The sequence below is a fragment of the Paroedura picta genome, chromosome 8 (assembly GCF_049243985.1).
Source record: "Paroedura picta isolate Pp20150507F chromosome 8, Ppicta_v3.0, whole genome shotgun sequence".
NCBI lineage: Eukaryota > Metazoa > Chordata > Lepidosauria > Squamata > Gekkonidae > Paroedura > Paroedura picta.
Genome location: NC_135376.1, coordinates 62,650,181 through 62,667,402, shown reverse-complemented (window position 1 = coordinate 62,667,402; position 17,222 = coordinate 62,650,181). Strand labels below are relative to the sequence as shown.

The 17,222-nt window shown below is 40.3% G+C and overlaps 1 protein-coding gene across 2 annotated transcripts; it reads right to left on the bottom strand.

Annotated features, from left to right (window-relative positions):
* Window positions 1-12,976: 12,976 nt before the first annotated feature.
* On the bottom strand, window positions 12,977-16,962 carry NPS (neuropeptide S). Of its 2 annotated transcripts, XM_077347863.1 has the most exons (3): window positions 16,883-16,962; window positions 16,680-16,761; window positions 12,977-13,551 (listed from the first exon to the last, which is right to left on the bottom strand). In XM_077347863.1, exons 1-3 carry the CDS (start codon window positions 16,888-16,890, stop codon window positions 13,372-13,374), a joined length of 270 nt encoding a protein of 89 aa, XP_077203978.1. In that variant the 5' UTR covers window positions 16,891-16,962; the 3' UTR covers window positions 12,977-13,371. The 2 variants fall into 2 exon arrangements, with proteins under 2 accessions (XP_077203978.1, XP_077203977.1); XM_077347862.1 differs by lacking the exon at window positions 16,883-16,962 and having other exon boundaries at window positions 16,680-16,778.
* Between the last annotated feature and the right edge of the window lie 260 nt (window positions 16,963-17,222).

The following is a 17,222-nucleotide window of genomic DNA, read 5'->3' as shown; positions in this document are numbered from 1 at the left end:
AGTCCTTCTGTTTCTGTCATCAAGTGCTCAGTGTTTTGGCATCTTGATTTCTTCTGGTTCAGTAATCTTTCCTATATTCAGTGCTTATACTGTACACATGTCCATATGTATATAAAATTTAAAACATATATTGGCTGCCTTTCAACCTTCTGGAACTCAAGGTATCGTACAATATTAATGCAAAAAAACCATAAAATACAAAAAACACATTAAAACACAAATTAAAATCCAGATTGACAACTGACAATAAGTAGAAAACACTAAATGCAGTCCTGAATAAAACTGCAGAGATTCGTCCTGAAGAAAATGGCTGAATTGGAGAGTGGACTTAATGGCATTATATCCTGCTGAACCTGACCGAGGTAGCCCAGACAAGCGTGATTCCATTAGACCTTGGAAACTAAGTGGGGTCAGCCCTGGCAAACACTTGGAAGGGTGACCTCCAAGGAATACCAGGATTGTGATTCAGGGGCATACAATGGAAAGCCACCTATGAATGTCTCTTGTCTGGCAGCCAAAAAAATCATAGAATCTCCTGGCTAAGAGTACATATATGTCACATGACATATAAATATATCCTGCTAAGGTCTTTCCCCAAACCCTGCCTTTTCCTGGTTCTATTCAAAAACCTCCAGGAATTACCCCATTCAGCATTGATAGCCCTAATGTTTCAGCAGTCCATTTTGGAGGTTGCAATAGCATGGATCAGTGTAGCTTGACTAGAAGGTAGTAAATAACTAGCCACTTTGCAAATTAACCATAGCTGAAGGAAGGCACTCCTAGCAGGTAGCTGACCTGTTTATCCATTGCCAAGTCAGATAATTTAGTCTGATTTTTTGGTTGATCTTCCATCCTTAAATAAAACTAGCCACAGCTTTTGCTTAATTCAATAAAAAGAATTTCATCTGGAGCTGAGCTGTTGTTTGTAAATCATAGCAGCAGTAACCCCAAACATTTGCTTCTATATATTATATTAATCTATAAATGGAATAAAATGGATGAATGAACACATGAATGAATGAATCTGGAATACCGTTAAAAGCACAATAATTTTATCTCCTTAGTCTTGCCAACCATACTGTAAGAAGTAAATTTTGGATCTTCATTCAGAGTTATATCTTTATCTCGAATATGTCACCTCAGTGGAGTCCTGTTCAATGGAGCTTACAAGTAAAACAATAAAACAAACCCACTAAACCTTGTTTTTAAGAGCCATTAAAACAAATAGAGACATAAAAACAAGCAATCTGTACCATAAACATAGCCGGAGAGGGATAGTGTGAGGAGTTGAGACTCATTGCCTACCTGATTGGGCCCCTGGGGAATCACTAGTCCCATAGCACCAATCAGGTAAGGGATGGCCCACCCGTAATTGCCTCCATCTTCTGGATTGGCCCTCTAGGAGGGCACTTGCCCCTGCCCGAGGACCAATTGGTAGGGGACATGCAGTCTCTGACTGACTCCCCCTCTGACATCCAGCTGTATGAAGAGGCAGCAGTAAGGTAAGGTGGCCCCAGCCTGAGCAGCCCTGCCGTAGCATTGCCAAGTCTTGGTATGGCTGCCCAGGTTGGTGGGTGGGGGAGGGAGGTTAGGAGCTCCTGCCTGAGCTTGCCCCCATCCCAACCAGCCTCAATGTGGCCTGATGAGGCCTTAGTGGGCTGTCCAAGTGGGTGGGTGGGTGGGTGGGGAGGGAGGCAAGGAGTGCCCGCTGAAGCTCACCCCCATCCCAACCAGCCTTGCCACTGACTGGTGAGGCCTCAATGGGGCTGCAGGGGTAGGTGGGTGGGTAGGCGGGGATGGAAGGAGGCAAGAAGTGCCCTCTGAAGCTCACCGCAACCCTAGCCAGCCTTGCCATGGACTGGTGAGGCCTCAGTGGGGCTGCACAGGTGGGTGGGTAGTGAGGGTGGCAAGGAATGCCTGCCTGAGCTCACCCCCCCCCCCCTGACCAGCCTCACTGCAGCCTGGTGAGGCCTTGGCAGGGCTGCCCGGGTGAGTGGGGAGAAGGCAGGGAGGACCTATTTGAGCTCGCTCCCACACCAACCAGCCTTGCCACAGTCTGGAGAGGCCTCGGTGGGGCTGCCTTGTGTGGGGGGGAGCACCCACCTGAGCTCACCCCTGCTCCATGGCCTGGTGAGGCCTCACCAAAGCTACCAGGTGGGAGTGGAGGCTATAGCCCATTGTATTTTTTATATAATGTGCCTTTCTGCTAGTTAATACTAAACCAGGGTATACGATCAGCATAACACATACAGTGAACATCGTAAAATGATATAGATAAAATGGTCCTCAAGTCTGATGCAGAACAAAAATCACAAAAATATTTTTAACCTCTCATTACTATATCATCACTATATACAGATTTACTACTATTACTACTCTTTACAAACTTTGACCACCTGCTATTTTACAAACTTTGACCACCTGCTATTTTTCTAATCTACTTACCTAAGGTCCACAGGACTTGCAAAACAGAGCTCTTCTTTTTGGCATTTAGTCGTTGGGTTTGCTATGTAAGCTGCTTTTTAGTTGTGTTTTAAACTGAGGTTTTAATGTTTTAACTGTTGTTAGACACCTTGAGACTGCCTCTGGCAGCAAGAGCTGGCATGTACATTTAATTTAATACATAAAGAAATAGCCATCAGGAGTCAGGTGGGATTTCCCACCTTTTAAGTGGACTAATCTTAATGTGAAGTTTGGTTTTTAAACCTTTTTTTAGTGATTGTAGATATGGGACCAGCATGTGGCAGCTTTTTTTGAAAGAAATGATTGGAAATATGTGTTGTGTAATACACCAGAGATGCTCCTTCAATGTGTGTGTCTGTTTTTTTTTTGTTTTTTTGTTTTAAGATGAATAGTCAGCAGACAAAGAAATCAAATAAACTCTCTGGCTGACAGTTCCTTTGTGTCAGACTGTAGATGTCCCCCTGCCAATTCCTGTCTAATTATGTGACTGACTTAACTTCCTTATTGACATGCCATGGCATCTAGCACAGCACAAGTGTGGCCCTGTCTCAGTGCATGAAAATGAATTTAAAATGGTGAAACGTAAAATGGTAGCTCAGAGGACAGACTGAGTAGGCATTGCCAAAGAGCAGTAAAATATGCTTGTGACCCCATGACTCTTGCCAGGCTGTAGGCAAGCAAGATTAGTTTTTTCCAGAAGAAAAGAGCAACCTGTGTAGCAGGCTACCACTAACCCCTGCCAGGCAAGCCAAAAAGAGCAGCCTAGTCAAACTGACTGCTTGTCATAACACTGGTGAGATGCATATTAAGGCTGACATTGTGAGGGAGACTCTCACAGTCCAGTGAGCTCTAATGGGAAGGCAATTAGGAATATACTACTTAAATTTAAATTAATTTCCCTTCACTATATCGAATCCCTTGTATTTACATTGAGGTTCCTTTAATGTAACATTTTAAATTTCATCTCATTATTTGCATTCTAAGTTGGAATTTGATTTTACTGCAATATTCATTTCCCCTTGTTCCTGAGCCCTCTGTTTGCTCCTTTGCTTCAGTGTTCTATCATTCCATTTGGATGGGTTTAGGCAAGATAACTTGGTGGGAGATGCACTTTCAGGAAAGAGGGATTATGGGATTTCCCCTGTTGAATTTCTCCTTGGATATTAGGGTTCCACTTTACAGGGATTTTTCATATCCAGAAATCACGAGATCCTGATTAAATTTTCAACTCACAGAATTGAACTTTCTGCTTCTCCAGACCCTGCAGGTCATTGATCTCTACAAAATGCTCCTGGCTAGGGCTGCCCTCTAGAAGTGGCCTGGAGAACTCCAGACGGTAGTGATCAGGTCCCCTGGAGAAATGGCTGCTTTGAAAGGCAGACTATGTGGCATTAGTCCTTACTTAGGTCCCTCCCCTCCCCAAACCTTATCCTTTCCAGGCTCAGCCTCCAAAATTGCCATGCATTTTCCAATCTGGAATTGGTAGATTCCTGGGGGATGGGGGACCCTGAGAGATTGCACAAGGAAGGTCTGCAACAGAAAAGGCAGGAGATATTTAAAGATTCACAGGGCCCGTAGCATCAGAGCTAGGTTAAAGATTTGCAGGGGCCCAGTAGAATACAATTTTGGCAGAAGCAGTCATACTGGGAGCAAAGCCCCCCCCCCAGTGAAAAGATATGTAACTCCAAGTGTCCTTAAAAAGGGGAAAGGGGGGAGGAGAGAGGACATGGTCTTGATCCATGGAGGGGGAGGCACTGCGCAGGGCCCCTGGAAGTGCTACATGTACTACATGGATAAACTGAAGAAGGAGAAATCTATTTAGTCTTCTTGATATAGGTGTCTAGAGAAATGGTATCAATCAACCTGACAGTTTTAATGGCAAAATTAGGTCATGTCATAAATGTAAAGAAATAGCCTGTTTCCTAATGTGCCATTTAAGTGTTCAGGAATAACATGGGGAGAGTTCCAGTCAGATGCTAAGTGTTTGTCTCCTGTTCCCAAGCTAAGATCAAAAGGCTGAGATTGCACCTTTATACTTCATAGTGACATTCTCTCAGCAATGTCAGATGGGGGATCATGTTCTTGCTTGCCTTAGTCAGAGGTTCAGTTCAAGTAGTCAGAGGTTCAGTTCCTATAAGGTTAGCTTATAACTGTCTGGCACAAGATTTTCCAGTAATGGGCCAGGAACTGTCGTGGTGCATCCCCTCCCTGCTGCTTTGTTTTTTATGCTGATCCGAAGATGTAATCTGCCTCCAGCATGTAAGGGTGTTGAGCTTGAGTTTGTTATTCTATTGCAAATGCTTATTTTTGCCTTATTATTATCACTGAACCTCTCTTTTAATCTTTTCAATAAATCCTGTTGCTTTACTGGTGCGCTCTGTACACAACCATGAGAAGGGGATTGATTCCATTGCATCAAGTCAGGGGATGAGGAATCAAATGAACTCTCCCAGGACATGGTGGGTTGGAAACCCTTGTCTTTGACACCAGCCCAGTGAATCTTTCTTTTATTTCCAGTATTTGAACACTTAATAATCCGATGAGCTCCTGCAAAGAGCACCATTTTAAAAAACCAAATGAAAACATTTTTTTTTTCCATTTGGAGAAAATGTATTTTAAAATTATTATTGTTTTCACTCCACCAGAATGTCAGCGTGCTCCAGCAACAAGCAACATTTTGGAAAACCTCAAGGGAACAAGCATTTTTCCTCAGAGATATTGAGCCTTTCCAACACCACCACCTCCCAGTTGCTAAATACTTTTTAAGAACCTGTTAATGTGCACTAGTGCTTCAGCAGGTTATAATTAAGAAAGAGCACTTCTGTGTTCATTCAAGTTTTTTCTTAAGCTTCTTCTGCATGAGCACACTGGCACTTCAGGAAATGATAAGAACTACTTTAAACTAAGTGTTGTTTTCTGAAAGGAAGTCAGTATAACTGGTACCTACAGCTGCCAGGCCTCTTGCTATGGCCTCCAAGAGCTATCCTTTGTTCCTTTGGGTTTTCCCCAGGATGTGACATAGATGCACACAAGACATCATACCTCCTGATAGGTAGGCATGCTGTTCAGTTTGGTTTGTAGAGTGCCCATGGACCATCATGAACTTCTAGCCACCTCACAAACCGGTTTGGCTTATTAGGTTCATGAGGCAGTAAAATCACCACCTGACTGCTGCAGCCATTTTGACAGGTGCAGATTCAGGAATATATAGAATGGATATTGTACAAGCTCAAGACACCAGGCTTACAGTGGATCTTCCCCAGATACTCCTCCAGGGTGTAAACTGCATGGAGCCTTTATTCCAATCCCAGGTCAATTCAGTCCCTGCCGTCTACACAGAATGTGATTTCCGTTTTGATTTTGGGCAATTTAAATTTTCCTTCTGCAACAAGCAGGATTGATCCGGAGTGACCCCACCTTTATTGTGCGACATCTTAGAGTGCCTTTAACCCTCAATATTTTAAGAATTATATTGAGAAAGCAGGCTGTTTTGAATCTGGGCTCTCTTCCATGGTAGAGAACCACTGGCCAAAGCTGGTCATGTGACAAGCGTACCTTAAAGGAGAGGCCCCTGATTTTTCTCAACTTCTGTCAGTCTTGGATTTTTTTCTCCCTCCTCTGCCTTCTTCGATCCTCCCCCCCCCCCTTCAAGAAAAGAAAGAAAGAGGCTGTGCTTGGCTCCCTCCCCCCTTCTGAACTACCCTAACTATGTGCAGAACACTTTTCTGTTTCAATGGGGGGGGGGGAGGAAGACCCGAGTTCAAATAGATCTGAATTCAACAGGATTGACAATGGAATAAACAAAGTAAGTGCAGACTCTGCCCAAGTCTGGTCTCTGTTCTTTGCACAGAATTCATTCTTTACATTCCTGAATCTGTGCCTGTCAAAATGACCAAGGTTCAGGAGCATATAGAATGGATAGTGTGCAAACTAAAGCCATCAAAATCACAGGGGACCTCTCCGATCCTCTCTACATGTGTTCCAAGTTCTTGCCTTGAAGTTCTGTAAACATTTTGATTCAACAAAGACAGTCTGTTTGGACATGCCTCTGCTCACAAACGGATATGAACGTCCACATGCACTTTGAAAGTTCATGGAAAGTTTATGCTAAGTGAACTGCCATGAATTTTGTGAAGCATGAACTGGCCAAAATTCATGCTCATACCTACCCATGGCCACATCCATGTTTGTCAGGCACATATAAGAAGATGGCTGAAATGATACTTCTTATCTTCTGCTTTATGTCCCAGGTTTGCCAAGTTCCTTATCCACAGCAGCAGCAGCAGAAGCAGCTGTGCTTTTGAAGTGGCTGCAGCTCCCATTTCACAGCAGAAGCTCAACGAAGTGGTGAGAGAAAATTCTTTAGGCCAAAGACATAATGTTACTTCTGGGGGAAACTTGAAGGTGATGTTAGACCTCTTTAGGGATTGCTAGAAATGCAATACCATAGAATTTTACTATAGAGTTTCTGAGTTGTCCTAGAGAAGCATGATGTTACTTCCAGGTTTTCCTAGAAGTGAAGTCATACTGATGCTTTCCCCATGTTCCCTGCTGTTCTAGGCCCAGTTTTCCAGTGATGAATAAAGGGAGGAGGAAGTCCCTTTGACCACCCAAAAAAGGCTATGCTGGAAATCATGAGACATCCAAAGACAAAAGTCATGTGGGATGGGGTTGTTGTAATAAGGTGGACAGTTGGGTAAGATAGTGAAAAGGCTGGCTTCATACAACCCAAGCACTTTTGAAGAAATCAAATGAGTTTTAAAAAGTGTTTTGTGGGGGACAATCATTTCTTCTACTCCATTACACGACCCAATGAGGATAGGGGAAAGCAAGTATTATTGTTAAGTGGTCTTTTCCATGTGGTGCAGAAAAATCAGAATGTCTGTTTGGGTTCTGTTATTTGCCAGGCTTCTCACCTCTGGCACGGCTGAGCTCCTCTAGTGCAGCAGTCTGGCAGTAAGCCCACTGCAGCAACCTTTGCATGCGCTCTCTCTCAGGCTTCTACCAGGAAGGGCGATGATCAGTAGGCAAAATACAGAAAAAAGTTTGTGCATTTTTGCATATTGTTCGAAGGTGCAAAGTAATAGTGTTTAAACGTTACGCTTCTTGTTTGGCATAATATATGGATCAGTAAGTTTTACAGCTCACATTACCCTTGGTAAACCTATTGGGAACAAAAAAATGGAGAGAAGAATTTGGAAGAGAGACTGTAGAAACTGCCCCATGGGAAGATTATTCTTCTGAATCACTTCACCACTTTCTGCTCAGATATTGGTGGGCACAGCTTCTGTCTTGTCACCCAGTGGTGTCATTGCTCTGATGAATGCTACTCTATATGCATATATCCGTATGAACAAATACCCAACACAACACCCCTACCAAGCTATTTTTCTTCTGTTAAGCAGATTCTTTTAAAATAGGATCTCAATAAAAATTGAATCACCCCCTTACACACATATTTGCAATCTGAATTGGTATAGCCAGTCTCATCATCATGTAGGGTTGTCAGGTGCCTCTTAGCCATTGACAGGAGATAGGTGGTAGGGTTGCCAGATCCAGGTTAGGAAACTGGAGATGGAACCTGTGGAGGAGAGGGACCTGAGTAAGGTACAATGCCCTCCAAAGCATTCATTTTCTCCAAGAGAACTAATCTCTGTAGTTGGGAGAGGAGCTGCAATTCCCAGGTCCCACCTGGAGCCTGGCCATCCCTATTATCATGCTGCATCTAGGAAGCAGGCCTCACTTCTAAACTATAAGTCTAGGGCGCACTTTCCTTGAAACAAGCTTCAGTTACCAGTCACAAGGTTTGACCTGGAGATCTACTGGAATTATAAATACTGTCCACAATACAGAGATCAATCAGGAGCCAGTGTGGTGTAGTGGTTAAGAGTAGTGGACTCTAATCTGGAAAAACAGGTCTGATTCCCCACTCCTCCACAAGCCAGCTGGGTGACCTTGGGGCAGTCACAGTTCTCTCAGGGCTCTTTCAGACCCACCTACTTCACAAAAAGTCTGCTGTGTGGAGTGGAAGGCGTTTGTAAGCCACTTTGAAACTTCTTCAGATGGTAAAAAGCAGGGTATCAAAATGAGTTCCTTCTCCATCTCCTCCTTTGGTGGAGAAAATGGCTGTTTTGGAGGGTGAACTCCATATCACTATGCCATACTCCTTAGGATCCTCCTTAGGATCTACCCTCAAATATCCAGGAATTTCTCAACATGGAGCTGGTGATTCAATGAAGTGGGACTTGATCCCTGGTAAATATTAAAGTTTTGAGCTACATTTGACTACCTGGAAGCAAGTTCAAGAAAATGAATAGACTTAATTTTAGTTAACACGCTTGAGACATTTCTCCATCATCCTATTTTCTGTATGAGCCTTAATACAAACAATTTGCTTATAAGAAATATTTCCTGTGCTAAAACTTTGAAGTGCGGTGTACACAGTAAGTTATATTTTTATTTTCTTTATAATGCACTCTCTTAATAGTGGTGCCAGTTTCTTTCTGCTCAGTGATTTTTATTTGTATTTTATTATGCTAATAATAAGTAATATACCCTTTTCACATCTGTCTTCTTCTTTCCTGCAATCAAAATGATATTTAGATCTAAAAGTGGCAAGAGACTATTTCCTATTATGCTTACAGTGGTTTGTGATGCTAAATTACCCATATATATGCAAATAAAAGCAAATTAGCATCTAAACAGAAAGAACCTCTTTTTAAATATATGCTTGGTAATCATCAGGCCTGCTCTACACCATTACAATAACTAATTTCAATCTTGTAAGTAAATAATGTGCTTTTACATCAAGTTATCTAATTGCCTCTTTTGCCAATACTCTGCGAGAAGCAAAATGTTCCTTCTCCCTATTTCCCTTGTTGTAGCTTCAGAGGAATTATTCTTTTCATTTATTTTTTTGTATTTGGGCAAGATTCGTGCAAACAGAAAGGAGTGTGCTTGCAGTCTGAAATACTATGGGTTTCATCAGGGTGAGGTTATGCAGTGTAATAGGCAGAGCATTAGAAGAGTGGTTGACAACACCCAACTTGCAGAATCGGACCGGGAGACCTGCTAAGTGCAGATCAATCACTTCCAGCTGTGCCCCAAAAGTAGTTTGATTAATGCTCTCCTGCAGCCTGATTTACTGACTTTGAGAGCATTCTGGTCTCCACTTTTAATCACCCTGTCATATTTACAAGCAAGGTGATCTAATAGTGGGTAAAAAAACCCCCAATTCTCCCCATCCTTTCACTGAATGTTTATGGGCTATTTCCTATTCTAAGGGATGTATTTAAATTACAAGGGCAGCATGAGTACTGATCTTCAGTGGATTCCATCCCATGCCATTAGAACTGCAAATCACATCAAATCAGTCAATCAATGTGGTTACTTCCTTTGTCACAGTCATCACAGCACTTCTGGAAACAACAAGCCAACTAGTTGTGCTCTTCTAATATTATGGATCAGGCCTTAGTGGTTGTGAATAAAGGATCATGAGTGTAATTTCTTATTTACAAAGGGAGACACCGAAGACTGAAGGGCTGGTGAATGAAATTGCTTTCTGACATGCCAAGATTTGGGTGACAATAAAATATGTATGTTAAGTCTTCCATATGAATGGTGCTCCATATGAACATGTTTGCAATCCAGCTCATCATGAGGGAAGTTAAAAAGGGGTTGAAGACCATTAAAATTGGCTGCTCTGTAAACCCACCCAACTAGTAATTGAACCAACAGTACTGAGAACGGCAGAATATAAATGTAATAAATAAATAAAATTATCAATAAATAAATTCAAAATTGCTAGCCAAAAGAATGCTTAAGTTGATCTCATTCAGAGTCTAACCTTGAGTATGGATGTGATCGATTTTGTGTTACATAATGAATAGCAACCACAGCCTGCACTTCATTTATGCTGACTGAGTCCATATCCAACCCTAGTATCCAATGTTATTTTATGTATAACGATTTTGTATACCAAAACGTTGGATTGAGGACATTGTTTATTTAAGAACATTTTCATGTTATCTCTTGTATCTCCATTGTCCTGAAAGTTCCCTACACTGAGACTCTCCTAATATGCAAAATTTCCTAGGTTAGAAGTTGACAGGGGGGGGAATCTGCAATGACTTGTGGGGGATGTCTCATTTTCCCCTCCCACAATTGTTTCTTCTTTCCCTTCCTTGAAAGTTCCCCCAAAGGGGATACTCTTTTCCCACTTCCTTCTCTCCTTTCCATCAGGCTGCCAGTAGGAGGGAAGGTACTTAATATGGGGGGGGGGGCGCATAGATAAATGTAAGGTGGCTGGCCCATGAGTAGTAGGGTTGCCAGCCTCGAGAGAGTGCCTGGAGATATCCCAAAATTGCAACTGATCTCCAGGCTACAAAGATCAGTTCTCCTGGAGAAAATGACCACTTTGGCAAGTGCAACTCTATGTATGATATCTCACTGAGGTCCATCCCCAAAACCTATCCTCCTGAGACTTTACCCCCAGATTTCCAGCAAATTCCCAGCCTGGAGTTAGCAAATCAAGTCCAGGGTCACTTAGGGATCTCCATGTCAAAATGGAGTTCTGAACTTGGGTCTCCCAGATCCGACTATGAAACTAGAAGAAGAAGAGTTGGTTTTTATACACTGTTTTTCACTACCTGAAGGAGTCTCAAAGCAGCTTATCTTCCTTCCTCTCTCTAGCCATGACACAACATAGGCTTTGCTTGCTTGGAGCAAGTAGCAAGCACCAGGTCTGGGTTAGTCATATAAGGTGGGTGGTATCAAGTTACCTTGCCCCAATTAATGCCCCCTCAAAGACCAACGTAGGCTGGGAAAGAGCCCTACCTTTTATTGATGGAAAGCAAGACTGAAAAGCTGGTGCTGTTGTTGCCTAGCAATTGCCACTGAGGGTATCTGTTTTTTAAACCTACAAGAGCAGTTTCTGGTATGGGGGGGGAGGCGCTAACTCCGCAGTATTTTTTGGTTCTTTTTAGATTTCAGATTTTTCTACAACCCAGGAGCTTTTCTCAGGCTTGTAGAAAGGTCAGTCATGTTTGTTCATGGCTCCAGTCTCCAAATTTGGCTACAATGAGAATTATATATTGATGATACATTGCTATATAGCTACCAGTTAATCATCTTCCCAAATTAGTGATTGGTAAGAAGGCTTGAAGTTGGAGAACAGTATTCTCTGCATTTTAGTTGCACATGAAAGCTTACACCTTGAATAGAACTTTGTTAATGGTGCTACCAGACTCAGACTTTGTTTGGCAGCTTCAGACCATCATAGCCACCCATCTGAGTCTTAGATATACAATATTAGCCAATGTACATTAGAGCAGCTCTGCACTCTAAAATTTACTAAATATCCTGCCAAACTATCCCTATATTAATCAGAAATCTGCCATCATTGTAAGTATGTTCTTTCACAAAAGACATCCACAACTGAGTACGTACATAGGTTTTATTCATATGAAAACAGATTGACGATGCTTGCTGTTTCTTTTATTGTACTTTAGACAATTGTACTTGATTGTACTTTAGTAATAATATTCACTTTATTGCGCAGCATCTACATCTCTTTTTACTAATTTATTTGTCTTGATGTTTAAATTATTTGGTCTAAAATGTCCAGACAGTGATTGATAGTTTTACTTTGCATCCAGTCAAATTTTTGTACCAGCTTAATGCCGGCACACTGAGTTAGTTACATCACTTCTCCTACAAAATGGCCACAAGGTAAAAGTCGCACAAATAAATGTAACTCAGCAGATGACCTTTCCTTGTTGACAAAATCCACAATGTTTTGCGACTGCACAGCTAACCAGGTCTATTTTTGTACAGCAAGGAAATAAAAGTTAAGACCTAAAGAAGTAAAGAATGTTTTCCATCAATGCACAGACCTCGTTTATTTTTTAAAAATGAACAAAAGCTCATTGGATGTAATGCCTGGCTCATCTCAACCAACATTTGTTGCATAATTTAATGAACCAAAGCAAAGAGAATGTCACTTCTACATTGATTTTGTTAGATATCCTGGTATAGTGTGTAGAAAAGTAATAGGCATACCTCCAGAGTGTTATTTTTGAGGAGGTAATTTTATGTAACTGATACAAAGAAATTTGAGGCCACATAAAAGGCATTAATTTTAAAGACTCCAGAAGACAGGTATCTTTTCTGTTAAAGAGGGACATGACCTGTAAAATATTTTAGAAAGGAGTCCACAAGATGAATTTGCATGGCTCATTGCTGACTGAATTGTCCATTGCTTCCTCATAGAAACTGTATTATGGAAAGGTGAGCTACCATTTTGTGAATCTGGACTACTGGTTCCCTGTAGTCCTATGTAGGTTCCATTTGTCTCAATGCCTAGGGCAGGGGTAGTCAAACTGTGGCCCTCCAGATGTCCATGGACTACAATTCCCAGGAGCCCCCTGCCAGCATTCGCTGGCAGGGGGCTCCTGGGAATTGTAGTCCATGGACATCTGGAGGGCCGCAGTTGGACTACCCCTGGCCTAGGGCTTTCAGTAAATGAGATTATGTCAACAGAACTCAGAACTGTACTTTAAACTGAAGAGAAATATTCAGATGCAGTCTTCAGGACATAATGAAACAACAGGGTCTATTTGTGTGTTAAATAACAAAGTTTCTAACAGGTGGAATTAAATTGGAAATACTTTTTATATCAATACAATCAAACACATACCCTGTAACTCTGAAAGAAATGCCAGCTTTGAACAATCATATTTGCTTCCACCATTTCAAATAAAGATCTGTTTACATTATGAACATACTGGTACATTTGTCTCTATTGGTTTCATCATCTGAAATGCACTACAAACAATTTTAACCATATCCAGTTAAGCTTTTGTGGTGGGTTTAAAAAAAATGTATATGTCTGTTTTCTCAGCCATTGGTTTATGACTTTGTTCTTTGAAAGGAATTTTTTTTAATTCCTGATCCAACCCCATTTCGAAAAGACCTTTTACTAAATGTCTTCTCCAGGAAAGCCTTTAGCAGGGCTAGCTCTTCAGACCCATCCACCTTGGCTAGGCAGTGGTTCAGCAGGACGAGACAGTAATCAGATTTCCCAGAAAGCTGGCAATTCAAATAAAAGAAAAGATTATTGGTCCAAAGATTTGGTGAGAAAAATACAGATAGGGAAAGCTACTTCAAAGATATCTACATTTATGACAAGCTCACACATACACACACAAACCCATTTAAGCTTCCAAAGTCACAGATGAATTTGTATTATCTGTAGATTACAAATATAGAATGTCAGGCTTTTATGTGGTCCGTGGACATGAAAGCACAGTTTACCTGTAAGGACTGCTGCTATTGTTGTAGCTGGATTTATGTTCCAAAGAAAGCGAATATGAATGATCATATATTGTTCTGCTTTCTTTTGAAAGGTGTACATTGCTGTTGCCCAAAACTGAGTTTTTGTGACCGTTGCTGAAAGGTAAAGCTTAACAGCTATGGCTCAAAGTGCATTGTCACTACATGTCAATGAGGCTTTAGGGGGTTTCCCTTTCCTATCCCATTTGAGGGCAAACAAAGGTTCATGATACATACTTTGAATTACAAACCTTTGAAATGTGTTGGGCTGAAAGTAGCAGCTTGCCCCAGCTGACAAAATTGCCTTTCGTGCTGATCAAACACAAACAATGCAATCCTGAGTGCAGTTACACCCTTGTAAGTCCACTGAAGTTAATGGACTTGGAAGGGCATAACTGTGCTTAAGATTGCACTTAGTCCCTCACATCAAAAGCAATCCAATGCTGATTGAAACAAGGTGTGTTGCTCTGTCCACATTTTAGGCTGGGTACAGCTGATTGGGGGTGGAAAATGAAGAACATCCAACTGTTGCCTGAGGAAATATTTGGTTTCCCTGTGTGGATAAACCAGGAGGCTTAAAGACAAAGGAAAGACACATCCTATGAAGAAATTAGTGAAAGATTTGTGACGGGGTACTGACCACTGTGATTCAGTTCAGAAAAATATAGGGATGCCAGCCTCCAGGTGGCACTTGGGGATCCCCTAGAATCATCTACAGATGCAGAATATGGGTGCTCTGGAGGGTGGATTCTATGGTGTTGTACCCAACTGAGATCCCTGTGCTTTCCAGAATCCATCCCCAAATCTCAGGGGGTTTCTTAACCTGAAACTGGCCACCCTGCCACTCTATCCATCAATAGTGATCAGGGGGGACCTGGCAATCCTAAAAAAACAACCCTGGAGATATATTCCTAGTTTTCTGCCTGACCTCATGCCAGATGAACAACTGAGTGAAATCAGCTCCAGAAGCAACTGAAGTATTTGGGCCTTTCATGTTAAGTGCTGAATATTAGTCAGGATCCATGCTAATAATGTGGCGCTCTAAGGATCCAACCTCAAAAGCCTATCTCATAAGTATCTCAAGGATTTTGACGAAAATATCCTGGATAAAGCTTCTGTATGCATACATTTTACTTTCTTTCCATAATGGACCACAGTGCAGCTTTGACTTGTTAATTCAAATAACCCTGTGTTTCTAGAGGCATAATAATTTATAACTCATTTATAACTAATTAATAACAGAACTTTCTTAAAGTGTATATTAAAGACAAATAGATAATAGGTACGTTGGAAGAAGAATACAAATGAATATATTTAACATTTCATATCTCCACAATGAGGTCTGTAAGGAAACATATCTATTAAAAATAGATGAGCACTAATCAATAGTCAAGGGAAAAAAACAGAATTCTTGTACAAAACAGAAGACAACTGTTAGAGAAAGGTTAATTGAAAGTTCATGTCAATAAGATAAATGGCATACTAATAGCTTCCATTTGTACATCCAATATGTTTTATTAATTAAAATGTGTTAATATCCCTGTGATGTAAAAAAAACCCTGTTAGATACATATTGGTATACAAGCTACCTATAAATCTAACACTAACTATAAGACTTTAATGAGAGCAAGCTGATAAGCATCATTAAGAAACTAGCCAATGTGTTCTAAGGGACTTTTTGTTTCTCTCTTCTACCTATCTGATAAATATTATGTTACGCAACATTAACATCTCTGTCCTGGCCAACCATTATTTTTCCTGCCCCATGTGCTTTTAGTAATTAATATATAGAACTTTATTGAAATAAGGCATTTGCTTGTTTAAAATATTTAAAATGTGCCTTATAATTACAATACATGTATACCAATCTAACTCTAGCCAAGCTTTATAATGGTGGTTAATGTATTCATGGCTCCAGAATGTGTTTGGAATAGGTATCTTCCTGAAAGCTGATATAGGAAGAATGCAGGTCCATCAATGTTAGTCATAGGGTAACTGATAGAATGTTATGATAAGCATTGTAGACCCTGATTGAAATATTTACCGAGGGATACCTGTAATATCACAAGAATGTAAGAAGAGCTCTGCTGGATCTGACCAATACTCCACGTATTTCACCAGATTATTGGAAAGATGACATGAGTAACAGGGCACCAAGTAGTGATGCAAATTCATGAACAATCTCAAGGATATTTGCTAGGCTTAATTCTTGAAGTTTTTCAATTATTTAGAGTTTTGACTTAAAACTTTCAAATCATGGTATTCAAAAGGACATAAAAGTGTCCTAACTGCTTAAGTACATGTTCCAAGAGGCTGCCAAAATAAAATTATTTATTCTTTCATTTATTATAGCATTGTTGATTGTTGATACAGTGCGTCTAAAGAAATCTAAATATACTAAATCTTCAGTTGACTTTTTTTTCCTTACTGCAAATTATGGATCAGCTATTTACACACAGTGAATTTGAAACAGCACTAACAATTACCAGAAAGTCTCTGTTCTTTTACTAAATGTTCATCCATTTTTCTTCATACTTTCTGTCATAATGGTTTGCTTTTAAGCCGTATCATATTGCAAATCAGGAAACCAATGTGTAAGTAAATATAGATATAATTAAAAATTATTAAAAGAAAATTATTTCAATTAGCAAACCAGCATATTTCATAGTAAGCTATTACATTCCTAAATACAAAATCTGGAATGTTCTAATTTTAGCTGATAAACAAAATATTTAATCAAGTAATTCTGATATAAATTTATAAGTACCTTAAAAACCTTTGATAGTAACATTTATGTTAAATATGTTTGATAAAACGTAAAGCAGTTACACAGTTTTACAAAAATCACGTAACACCTACAGACATAAGTATGGTTTATTACTTACCGTAGAAGGGGCGATAGGGTAACACCTCCACAGATGCATTGTTGACATCCAGAGAATGAATATAACATTTAGCCTGAAAAGACTACAAGAAAAACTCATTTTAATTTTATATTCGTGATTTATGTTATACAATCTTCTTTGGAAAAGAAGTTCTTGTCCAGTATTATTTTTAAAGAAAAAATGGATAAGTCCAATATATTTACCTGATCATATCTGGGTTTTTTAAAACTTGCAATTGTAAATGGAATTAAACAGTTGTAGAACAACATTCCTTATCTTTCTCACAAGTCATTTCCTAAATGACCATTTTATACCAAGAGTTCAGGAACAAAAATGTCACCAAATCACATTTAAATATGAGTAATTGGTTGCTGGTTGGCTTTTAGTCTTGCTAAGTGAAAAAAATGGCAAAGATACATCCTTGTTGCCCACACAGAACTGCTCAAGTGACTGAAATTGAAAAGGTTGCCATTAAAAGGCCTTTAGAATGTTCACATCCGGCCAGAATCTTTTGTGATACAAATTGTCAGACGTCAAGTGTTA